The sequence below is a fragment of the Cynocephalus volans genome, chromosome 8, assembly GCF_027409185.1.
Source record: "Cynocephalus volans isolate mCynVol1 chromosome 8, mCynVol1.pri, whole genome shotgun sequence".
Lineage (NCBI taxonomy): Eukaryota > Metazoa > Chordata > Mammalia > Dermoptera > Cynocephalidae > Cynocephalus > Cynocephalus volans.
In genome coordinates, this window is record NC_084467.1 from 66,173,779 (window position 1) to 66,186,911 (window position 13,133).

Below are 13,133 nucleotides of genomic sequence, written 5' to 3' on the forward strand. Positions count from 1 at the left end.
ACTTTGTTACATTTATGTCTGTTTTTTGCAGTGTGAAAAATTTGTTGAACCAGTTCTTATATATTATAAACTGACAAGTACTTACTGTTGTTTTCTCTAACCTAACTGGTGGTTGTTGAATCTAAAGGATGTTCTGACCACTTCAATAAAGGCAGCAGCAATCACTTCCATAAACAAATTGTTAGACATAGAACACATGTGTAAACAGGTAGAGTCTTTTAATTTGCTGAGTGTTGATGGACTCAAAAGTTACTGGAACAAACCACTGATGGAATATATTTATTGATGGAATATGTCTAACAACTGGAAACAGGGCGTTGTGGTGTGTTAAATGGCAATTTCAAATAAAATGAAGTGATTTATACATTTCCACTGGATTGGAAAATGAAAAATATTTTAGAATTGTAAAACATAGCAGTTTTATGCATTTATCCTTTCATTATCCTAATGTAAGGTAGATAGGACAGATAATTGCATCCAACTCAATGTATTTGGCTTATTATTTTTTGTTTTGTGATTTGAACTCTAACACTATCTCCTACCACATAGAATTTATGTATTCTACTTACTAAATGACTTGAAGGTTTATGACCAAATTAGTGCCTTTCAAACTGCTGTTCCCTCTGCCTGGAATGCCCTTCCCATCTTCAGTTCGCTAACTCCCATGGTTTTCAGGACTTCACTTGAATACTGCCAGCTCAGACAATCATCCCCTGAACTGTCCCTTCCCCTGGGCCCCGCAGCACCCTGCGCATGCCTCCATTCACCTCACTTGCTACCTGGTATTATGGTCTTTTATTTACTTGCCAGTGAAACTAAGTTGTGACTCTTTGGAAGCATGGTCTTTCGTTTACGGTTTCATTTCTGTTTTATCAACACCTAGCCAAGTCTACACAGAGTACAGACGCAATGAGCGATGGTGACTTGAAGTGAATGGATACGTTCTCGTATATTCACTTCCACATCCCTACCGCAAACACACACATGCACTATGTGTCTATAGCACTGCATCCATGGTTTTCATTGTAGCTGATGTGGAGGGCCCGCAGTACTACCTCCTTTTATATCAGGGACTTGAGCATCCGTGGATTTTGGTATCCATGGGTACCAACCCCCCACAGACACTGGGGAACAGTCGTAGTTGTTGAAGTCCAAGATCACAGTCTGGTGGAAGTGACTACTAGAAGAATGCACATTCGTGTTGAGTTCTGTTGTCCTTGCCGGCCGGAGCACAGAATGTGCTTTATGTCATATCTTTTCTAATGAAATTTCGGGGTGGTTTTATATCAGCACTATGAAAACACTTTCATGCTAAACAACAATATGGAAAATATGGACCTGCAGAGAATCAGGTCCAGGCAACACAACAGAAATTGGGCCAAAGGCCTGTGCTGTGAAGGGAACACCTCTGTCTCCTGCAGAATACGATTCCTAGCGGGACACAGAGGAACCCGTGTCTGCCTTCTGCTCTCTGGTTGCTCTCCGTACCCTCTCTGTGCTCATTACTTGGTTCCCTTTAACAGAACGTGGGAGGCAGGCATGGATTAGCAGGGAGCAGGCTTTTACAACTGTGACTTTATTCTATTTTGAAGTTTCTCTCAAAATGATTGATTTATTTTCCTCTCATGTATGCATTATGTATGTGCTGCTACTTGTGATCAGAGGACTCAGAAAGGCCTGGAGGGCCTTTGACCCCAAACCCCCAGCCACGCAATACGGTACAGCAATCAAGAGAACCAGAGAGCGTGCTGGGCTCTGAACAGACAAAAGCACAAATCCCATCTGGGTCCCCTTCAAAGCAAGCTTCTGTTTTGCAGCAAGCTACCGGATGGCGATTTAAAAAAAAAAAAAAAAGGTGCTTACCTGTTTACTTAATGGGTGACTGGCCTCTTAGCTTTTATTTAGCCATCTGTTCTGGTCTGTGTCCCTTTAAACTTGTAAGATCCATCACTTCATTTAAGCTGTTACCTTGACACATTGCAATGTTGTGGACATAATGATTCCACAGAGGAGCAAATTAAAATGGTTTTTCATGATTAGAAGGTTAAATGAGGTAAGGCTGTGTAGTTAGTGGTGAGATAAGGGGTTTTGAGGAGGCAGAGCTCAAAGGACTTTCAGATGATTGGAAAATTAGCCTGGCAAGATGGAAGGATGGGGCTTTTAGAAATTACAGGAGCTAAGCAAGAATGAAGATTTCCTTTGGGTGTCTCTGACTTCTGGGGGTTGGTTCTGCCGCCCTTACGGAGGCTGTGCCCCCGGGAAGATTCAGGGGCTGGCTTTAGTTTCTTGTCTTCTCTGGGAGGTTGTGTGAAGAGCAAAAAGAACCTAATTCCACCAGCAAGTGGTAAGCTGAAAACCCAACAATAACAATTTCAGTCATTCCCAGAAAAGTATGGGACTTTCCTTGAGTTTGAAGAAGAATCAGGGGCCAAGCCCAACTTCATGAAAGAAATGTCATGTATCTTTACCCTGCACTTCATGGCAGAGTTGTTTCTGAGGTCTTCTCTTAGCTCTGCTCTTTCTTCTTGCTCTAGTCTTGACCTTCCACCTGACTCGTTGAGGGCTCCACCAGGATGACCCAGCGGTCCCTGAAAACTAGTACCTGGGAAGCCAAGGGCTTTACCTTCCTACTTTCTGAAATCAATTCATGCTCTGACCACTCTGGTTTCCTGATATAACCAGTATTATTGCAGTCGCCTAGACTCAACATCTCAGGCATCTCTGAATTTTCTGACTTCCACTTCTGTACCATCAGTAGCCAAGTTCTGTTCCTTCAACCTAAATTGAGTTTCTCCTATCTTTTCCACCTTTTTATTCCCTCTGCCTCTGCCCTAGTTTCCATCCTTCATTACCTCTGGCCTAACCAAGTGGAGTAGACTACTAACTAGCTGCTGCCTGCCTTTACTCTCTCCCTGCTTAAATACTGATGTTTGATTATAACACGAGAGTCCCCTTTAACAAAATAAAATAAATAACAAACAAAAAACTCTCCTTTGGCTTTCCATCACCTAGTAAACTCAGTACAGACTTCTTGGCTTGGTATCTGAAGCAGTCCACCATAAAGTTATCATTTGGTTTTGAGCTTTTTTTGCTTCTCTGTACTCTAGTGAAACAAACATCTCTGTGGCTATGAACAACCCCATATATTCTTGCTGTGTTTCCTCTACCTAGAACGCTTTGCTCACACATCCCTAATAATGAAAACTCACTCATTTTATCAAGCACAATCTCAAACACATCTTTGCTTTCCCCCACCCCAGTCAGACGCAGTTGCTTCTGCTTTAGATCCATGGCAGCACATTCAGGGGGATGTTTTTCTGTTGCTTGGCATGAAATTTTTCTTCTTCTTCTTGTTAGCTTTCACAATCTTACTTTTGCACATCCTATAGCACAGGCAAGCTTCCCTGCTTGTAGACGGTGCTAGATATAGAAACAGAAGAATGAGTGATAATGACACTGTGCTTACAAGAATGTAAAAAAATTCATTTATTCATTGCAATCAAGTGTTTGTTAAGTACCTATAGTGTGTATGGTACTGCATTAAGGACCTGAGATACAGAGATCAGTATGACACAGTACGCCCCAGTTCTCCAGAAGCTCACAGTTACATGGAGGAAAAGTCATGTAAATAGTTACATAGTAAAAAAGTACAGCAGTAGCAAGTGGCTTCAAAGTAAAGTATGGAGTGAGGGGACGTCTCACCTCTGTTAGGGTGGGTAGTGGGGGTGACAGATGGTGGTGGAGAGGGGGTTGAATAATTAGGAAGGCTTCCTGTGGTCGGGAATGTCTGATTTGGGTTTTGCAAACTGAATAGGAATTTGCAAGGAAGATAGGGAGGTAAGGAAAGGTGCATGCTAAGGCAACCTGGTCACCAAATGATTATTTTCTGTCTCCAAGTGAAAGATCCTAAAGTGACAGAATTCTTTGATCCCTACGAAAGAAAAAGAGAGAGGAACAAAGGAAGCTCTCTCTGTGACTGCTTTTGGTTAAAAGTCATTCATTGTTCTTTTTTTGACTGTTTTGTAGAGAAAGTCTGTGATTGCTGTGAGCTTCATAGCAGCGTTCCTCTTCCTGCTGGTTGTGCGCCTTGTAAATGAAGCAAATTTCCCGTTGCTACTAAACTGCTTCGGACAACCTGGTACAAAGTGGATACCATTCTCCTACACATACAGGCAGCCCCTTCGAACTCACTACGGATACGTAAATGTGAGAACACAAGAGGTAAGACCTCAGAGGGTTACCTAGGATTCGTTAGGGTATCCATGGTAACAGCTTTTCTTTAGGAGCAAGATGGCTTCCAACTCAATGAACTTACTCTCTCTGCCCCAGACAGTTTCTCTGGGTTCCTGACAATGTCTTCTGTTTTCTCATTCTTGGATAGTTACTGACAAATGTCTAAAATCTGCCGCCACTCCTACATCAAATCTTCTGATTCACTGGATACATATGGCATTGAGGAAGCAATTACCTGTTTTCCTGGTGTTTTGTGGTATAACATATATATCTTTCCATTTAGAAACTCTGATCAGCAGTTACCAGCTGGAGAACTGGATGGCTTTATTTCCTGTAGGTCAACTGGTTGGGGAGAGCTCTTTATAGAACTTCAGAAAAGCATTCATACTCTTTAAAACTCAGTAATCCCTAGTCCTGGAGCTAGGAAAGGCCAAGCTGGGTTTTAAATTCGCAGTGGCTGCAGAGATAATGGGATTTAAAGAGTTTCCAAATTTAAAGGGGTTAAAATCATTTAAATCCTATAATCACTGAACCTTTAAATCTTTGTAGCCAATTGGTGGCGTGGGAGGACGGAGGTATATTGACAACTAGAACGTGCACACTATGTTTCAAGCATTTGTCTCATGAAGTATAGTAAAAAATAATGAACCTCACAAAATATGTGAAGTACAGTAAAGAGAAGTGGTTAGTAAAATTGTTTTTACTGTTTGTTTCTATGGATGGAATGAATGTGAGGTTGATATTCATAGATGCAAAGTCCAAGTCTGTTTGAAGTTGTTGGTGACAAAGGTGCAGGCCACCAGTGTGTCTGCATCACTGGGGAGAGCTTTGGATCAGACCCCACTGAAAGGTCATTTTGTAAAGATAGTAGAGGGGAGAGTCACACACTGAATGCTACTCCTGTCCTGAGAGTTATTCTTAGCAGCCTGAGCGGGTCCATTCCCTTTTGCAAGCAACAACGTACCTGAGTCATTGCTTCTGCTTAATTTGATTCTTTGAAAATTGTTTCTGTATCTGCAGGATTTACAGGCTTTTTATTAGACCTTTATAGTTGAAATAAAAAGGCACCATTAATAACATATAAATTTCTAGGAGACTTGCTTGATGTTTATCCTTTAATTGGTTTTAAATTAATTTTTTAAAATTGTCTATTGCTTGAATTTGTTGAGTGTCCTAACAAATTGATTACCTATATAAAAATGTATCTCTTAGAGAAGAGTTTGTCTCACTCTTGTCTTTTGTTACTTTTATTTCTGGCTGTCATTTAAAATTCTATAACTCAACTATAGGGTGTTAATCACTGCACAAGTGCCTGTCACAGTTGAAAATGAAACATGTGGCTAAAGTTTCTCACAAATTACTCTCATAAGGGAAATCCCACCACATATCAAAGACTGTTTCATTTGTTTAAATATTAATAAGTTAGATTTTGGAGTGTTGAAGGAAAAATTAACCTAGGGATGCAGTTATTTAGTTAATCATATTAACCAGGCTAACTTTAAAATTCCTTTGATATAGTTTTTAATACAATGACTTCACCAAATGATATTGTGTATTATTTTGCTCTTGCAGAGGTTATCTCTTGGGAGGAAACATGATTACTGGAAAGAGTTTAGACTTTGGAAGCACACGAGCATGGCTTGAGTTTCAGTTCTTATACTTACTGACTTTAAAAACCAGTATATTTGCTTTTGAGTAAATGTCCTAACATCTAAGTCTCAATTTCTTATTTGCAAAATAGGGATAACAATATCAACCTAGCAAAATTATTATAAGGATTATGTAGGACAAAGTGAATGAGGTGCCCAGCTCCAAACTGATGTTTAATGAATGAATTTCTTTTGCTTCCTTTATACTTATCATGATGACTGAAGTATTCAGTATGACTAACACCAAAATTGCAAACCCAGAGTACCAAATTTTATATTTAAATTTTAAAATTCTGGATTCTGGGCAATAAGCATATGAAAAGATTATCAATCTCATTAGAAATCAAGGTTTTGCAAATTAAAACCACAAGGAAAAAAAATTGTTGAAAGCCCAACGAGCTATACATTCAATACTAGATATCGGCAGAAAATTAATACTAAATGTTGGTGAAGATGTGAAGCAAGAGGAACTCACGTACACTAGCAGTGGGAATATAAATTGGAGCAAGTACTTTGGAAAAAACAGCTTCATATTGTCCAGTAAGTTGAAGATCTGCGTACAGTGTACCCCAACATCTCCAGTCATCGCTATCTGTCTACACTAGAAATGCCATGAACCCATGCACCAGGAGGCCTGGCCAGCATGTAAGGCAGCATTATTCATAACAACCAGAACTGAGACTATACCCAAATAGCTATGAGTAGGAGAATGGATTAAAATTGTGCTACATACACTGGAATCCCAGATGGCAATTACAAGAAACTGCAGGTATATGTGACAACGTGGAGCATAAAAGAGCACAAACAGTGATTCCATTTACAGATCACAGGAAGAGGCAAAACCAAATGAGGCTTAGGGACATACACAGGGACAAAATTAAAAAGAAAAAAAAAAGCAAGAAAATTATTGTAGAAGTGAGACTAGCAGTTATCTCTGACAGGGGTGTGCGTTTGTGATCAGGATGGGTTTCTGGGATATCAGCAATGGCTATCCCTTGATCCTGTTGAAGGTTACGTGGGTGTTGGCATTCTCATTATTTATTAGGTATACATTTATGTTTTTTGGACTTTCTCTGTGCCTGTTTTATTAAAAAAATTAAAAATATAGTCTAAGCCCAAGAAGGATGTTTATTGACCACTTTCAATGGGTTAGGAATCACACGAAGAACTTCACCTAACTTAACAGCAAGAAATAATTAAAAAGAAGCAATGGGGAATTCAGCTATCTACAACAAACTGGAAACATTTGAAATAAGCATTTTCATTTTACACATTTTATAAAAAGACGAACTGATATACAGGCAACTTACTCCTGTAGTTCGGGTCTATGCATGATAGAAAGACAGACCCCATATTGAATGAATGCAGGTGATAGAGCAGAAAATTTGTATGGAAGTTGAAAAACAACATAAGAACACTCAAAGAGAATGACAGATTTTGTTCCAAACTCAAACAATTCTAGGCTAAATTGGGAAGAAAGCAAAATTTGGTGACTTTCTACCTCCCTCCTCATTGATTTCATCTTTCCCTCTGACAGTCTCCCCCCTACCCCCATGCCTGTGTTACACTCTACTCCCAAATGGTTGTGCCCTGGTCTTTACCAAACAACGGCCTCAGGTGCAATCCTTCCCAAAGATAGATACACATTAAATAAGAGACTCAGGATGATACAGGCTTCAAGTAATCTAACTTGAGCCAAAGTCATATAACTAAAATGATAGATGGTAGATTGGATGTCCAGGGGCAGTAGCTTAAATAGTGACCCTCAAACCACGCTTCAAAGGCAACTGCACTCTCTTATGTCCGTCTTCACTCTATTCTAATCCAGAAAGTGTCAACAGCCTTGGCTGAACTGAGTCAGGTAATCACCAAGCTGATCTACTTATTTCAAGATCTTGATCCTTAATGTTTTCTTAGAAGTTTCTTTCTCCTAAAATACATATGCTTTCTAGAAACCACTAAACTTCCTAGAATTTTTTTAAACATGTAGGTATGCCAGCAATGATTTCCAGACCTAGAGCATCTGCAAACATGATCATGGTTGATGATGGTTTTATTGCCCAATGCTTCATTCAGCTGGGCCAATCATTGCTGCTACTAGACATAGATTTTAAAAGCTGAAAAGTTTATAAGAAAGAATGTCTTTCACTGGGGTCTATAACAAGGTAAGGTGGGAGGAGGCAGAACTGGGTCAAAGATTTAGTGGACACTGCGGAGAGTAGGGTTACTTAGGAGCCAAATTTGATTCTTTGGTTGTCTTTAAAAAGTGGGATGATTTCCGGTCCCTTATGGATTGGCCCAGCTGGAGGTATAGGCAGTCTTGTGAATCTATGACAGTCTGTCCTGAAGGCCTCACATGTAGTAAGTTATACCCAGTTCAAACTCCCTTTCATTGTATCGATTCATCCGGTTTTTGAATAACCTGTTCCCAGGGGAAATATAAAAAGTAAAAGTACAAGAACACAGGAAAGATAAACACGTGGCCTTGCTTATATTTCAAATTGAGTTGTTTTGTTTTATTTTGTTTTTTCCTGGTCCAGACCCATAAAAAGGAATATGTTGTGAAAACTATGAGGACTATTGTAGATGAGTTAAATGAAAGAATTAAAATACCCCTCCCACTGTTAGAATGACAGTATGAATATAATGCATTGGTGATTGGTTCCCATTTTTTCACCATGTCACCCCCTCCCTTTGTCACCCAGTGCAAGCTTATTTTTGTGCTTATCTTTGGGGGATGGGAAGTCTTGAGAAGCAGGGAAGCAAAATCAGTGCCAGCTAACTGGGTGAGTGTTGAAATCCTGAAAGTCTGTGCTGGCCACAGAACCCAGAATTACTCATCAGCACTTAAATTTGAGCTGACAACAATCATGAGGTAGCTACAAACTGAAGCTTGAACCAGGAGTGATTTAGATTTTGCAACAGACCCTATACTCCCCTGTGCCCCCTTAATTTTTTACCCACTGTCTGCTCAGACTCGTTCTACTGTGTCATTACTGTGTCAATAATGCAACCCTCCCACTTTTAACAGGACCGAATCTGGAGACCCCACCTATAACATTATGGCAGAGTTACTGTATTATTAACTAACGCTGGGTATGGTAAAAAGCATATGTCACACATGTGTGTTTCCAAAAAAACTCAACAGCATGTCTGTGCTTAGCAATATCCTATGAACCCCGTTTTCTCCTTAACACGAATTTTAACTGTTTGTTTTGAGTTATTAACTGTAGCAGACAGAGAAGGTACAAAGGACTAAGGTACTCCAGGGATTGGTTTAAGGTAATCATTGTTTCTCCCTGTTGAGATCATGGCAGATTTGGGGGAAAGAGAAGGAAATGAACTTCAGGCTAGCCTATTTGTAGTTTTCATGTTATGGACTTAGTCATTGTGTTGTCTTTTTTATTGTGTGCCCTGGTGTGAAGGCATTGCTCAAAGCAAGAAACCTGCAACTTATTTGCATTTACTGCTAGATAAGAGAATCAAGCTCAGGTGATCAATAGGACACCATGGCCAGATCTTTCTGGTGATCAGTGGGGGTGACAGATGTCTCCCTCAGATCTGATAAGATCTGCTGCATGACACGCTCAGGCTACAGAGGATTTCCGATACTTGCGAAGAGTGCCCTTCCACTGGGTGCCTAAAGATGTGCTAAGTGGAAAAATACAGAATTCCAGAACACAGAAATCAAGTGTAGGGCTGCATATTGATTTGCTTAACAATTTAATGAGGCTGAAGTGTGCCTCTTTAAAAAAATGAGAACATTTTAAAGGCTCAAGTAGACAAAATAAGAATATTTAAGATCAGTTGCTATGACAGACAGTCCACACAAGCCTAATTAAAGATGTGCATAATATATTGATGTTGCAATAGAAATTCCCAAATTGTGGCTATAGTAACAATTAAGGAACAGAACTGACTTTCTTGGCAATAAAAGCACACACTCTACACATTCAAAAAAATGTACATATGTAACTAAAGCTGACATGAATAGGTTTTTTTATATTGGGGAATATAGTCTTTGGGTTTTAGATAAGTATATTGAGAACAATTATATACAAATGTATGTTCCAAAAATTTAAAACTGATCAATTTAATTGTTAATTAAAATCAGAACATTCTCATTTCTGTAATCATAAAGCAAAAGAAATTTTGACTATTAAATTATTACAGAGAAAGAAACAACTAAATTAACATATAAGAAAGATCACTTATTTGGCCTGTGCATATTGGATTCATCATTTTAAAGGTAGTTTATCAGGGCTCGCCAGTCAGCTCAGTTGGTCAGAGTGGGGTGTTGTAACACCAAGGTCAAGGGTTCAGATCCTCATACTTGCCAGCCACCAAAAATAAATAAAGAAAGAAAATAAAGGTCACTTATTGGTTTTCTCAAGTATGAGGGCATGTATTTGTTGAATAGAGAAAGCTGATTAAGTTTCTCCGTATGGTTGTAGAATAGCAACTCTCAATCAATGCCCATATATATCTCAAGACAATCTATGATCAAGTGCCAAGTGAGAGGGACAGACATCACTGTGGGTTTGAATAAACCCAGGAAGCTTTTGTGAGAAAGGGAGACATGTGCTTAGGGGAAGGATCTGGATGGGACAGAGAGAGAAGAAAAAGTAGAGCTGGGGAAAAGAGCAAAAGCAGAAGTTCAGAAAATGCACTGTGCATTTTTTTCCCGCTCCTACCATTCCCAGTGGGCCAAGGGCACTCACCAGAAGTCACAGTGGGTTCCTAACTTCTGCACTGGTATTCACCATTGCCTCACACCCCGTCCATCCATTTCTTCCCTTTCTCTAGATTCAATACCCTTCTTTCTCATCTGTGGCTCTCCTTTTTGTTTGGCTGGTCGCCCAGTCGTGGAGTACTCTTACCTTGGTCCTGCTGCCCTGCAAACAACATAGGGGTCACTTCCAATAATGCTCCCCGCTGTGTGCCCCTGATGTGGACACAGAGCACATGCCCAAGGGGCCCTAAGTCACTGCCCCAGGCCAGCGCAATCCCCCCCACTTTCCAGAGAAGGAAATCAGACACGTGGGAGTAATAAGTTGGCTAATTTGGCTAGAATTAAACTTACAGAAAAAGATAGAAAATGCATTCATTAAATAATTATGATATAGGAATGTGAATGAGATCCATGGAAAGGGAAAGACCATAACTGTACTTGCAAGACATTAATTACATACATACATCTAATATGTACATCCATCCATGTCCATGAACCAGTACATACTAATATACAGACAATACATGCATATGTGCATGCATGCAATCTGTACATGCACACATGTTCACAGAGCAATTTGTCCTGAAATACAAACGTACACAGAATATGTACATATATGCTATCTTACATAATAAAATGGTGAATGTGTGTAATTGGCCAGGTAGGTGTATATACTGCCTCTTGTGCTTGTCTACTCTTCACCTCTCTTTTTAGAGAAACTGGCCCTTCCCTTCTGACCACAGGAGAAGCAGGAAAGTCAGGCTAGTGATTGGGTGAGAGGTGGGCACATGGCCCAAACTGAGCCATTCTGAACCCTTCCCAGATTTTTATTATGTTTTTCTGGGTAACACTGGTGGGAAAGACTCTCTTTTCTTTGGTGGTAGAGATGTTGAGATGCAATTCTTTGGATGTCAATGGCTATGTTCCCTGGAGAGAATTAGAACAAGACCCTGAGAGAGGCAGAACCAAGTTGCAGGGCTAACACGAGCACCCAGATGATATTCCGGGTCTTGGGCCCAGCCATTCTTGAAGCCAGCCCACTCTCCCCTGTGGTTTGGGTATATAAGCCAATAAGTTCTTCTCTTTCCACTTTTGTTGGTTTGAACTGTGTTCTTGTCACTTGCAACCAGGAGAGTCCTAGGTGATACATTGTAGTCACTTGACAACAACAATACAACCAAACGTTCTGTAGCTCATCTTTAAACAAGGTGCCACCTGGAGGATGAGAGGAGCTATCTTTCGAAATCTGCACTCTCTAACCTGCTAGGAGGCCAAGCACAAGAAGTCACATTCGTCAGTTGGCTCACATGTCCACCAGGGGTGAACACTGTATATCTTTCTACTTAGGAACATATCGCTCAGTAAACTAGCTTATTCTATTAAGGGAGGAAAATGAAGGTCACAATTTCCCAAGGTCACAAAGCCAGAAAATGGCTGGACAAGACTGATTACTTACTGAATTTCTAGTCTTGCTCAACTGATAAATCACAGTTTTATTGTTAGAGGAAATCTTCCCTATTGCTATGAGGCATCAGCAGTCAAAATAGATTGATTTTCACTTTACAAATCACATTTTTTATTGATGAAAGATCCATTATTATCATACTTTTTAATGTAGTAATTGGTTCCCCAGGAAGATATAAAGGAATTTTATTCATTATAAAACCTTAGGTAGAAAAATGCCCATTTGCCAACTGTCATCATAACACACTTGAAAGGAGCCTGTTAGAAATTCAGATATCGTATTACCTCATTTGCGACAAGCAAAGGAAAACCAAACAGTGTACCTATCACAGATATCTTGTTTTGAGGGTTGAAAAAGACTATAGAACCAGGGCCCCAACGTTTTTGTTTAGCTTGTCTCGAGCTCTTAGTTTGGCAGTGACTAGCACAAAAAGCATTCACCAAACGAGAGTGTTAACCATGAATATTAATCATTCACCAAGTATTTAATAAGTGCTTACTCTGTTCCAGACAATGTGCTAAGGATCAGCAATGAACCCCACTTTAAAGAAGCGGTAAAATTGGGGTTCACCAAGGAAGAGAACAACCTGGACTCAGTTACAGGTATCCTGGAACAACACCACTGGAGAGGGCATTGACATTTCAGCATGTAATTATGAAGGCTGAGTAACCACATTATGTAACGGAGTCATCCCATTGTTGTGAAGAATAGTGAACATTCAAGTAATTTCAGTTAAACAATTGTGTTCAAGTCTGGAAGATAATTTGTCACTAAATAGATGGCATCAAATTGTGATTTCTCATTTTTCAGAGTAGCTTTATGAAGGCTTACTCACAAAAGAAAAACGTTCATTACAGAATATTTTATTTCAAAAGTAAATACGTAGCTCCTTTATCAAACGTTATCCCACAAGGCTTGGAAAACGGTATATTTTGTTAATTGAGTCATCTGCTTAATAGACATTTGCCAAGTATTTAATGAATAGATTATTGACTTAAAAGGAAAATAAAATTACTAGTTCTGGTCTGTCAATACGCTGTCTAAGAATACCCTG

At 39.6% G+C, this 13,133-nt stretch overlaps 1 protein-coding gene across 1 annotated transcript in view; it reads left to right on the forward strand.

The window, feature by feature from the left end:
- The window catches only part of ST6GALNAC3 (ST6 N-acetylgalactosaminide alpha-2,6-sialyltransferase 3), a 457,864-nt gene that overhangs the window by 133,663 nt on the left and 311,068 nt on the right, over nt 1-13,133 (forward strand). The window contains 1 exon segment of the mRNA XM_063105776.1: nt 3,994-4,221. Within this exon segment, the coding sequence (XP_062961846.1) occupies nt 3,994-4,221 (228 nt within the window).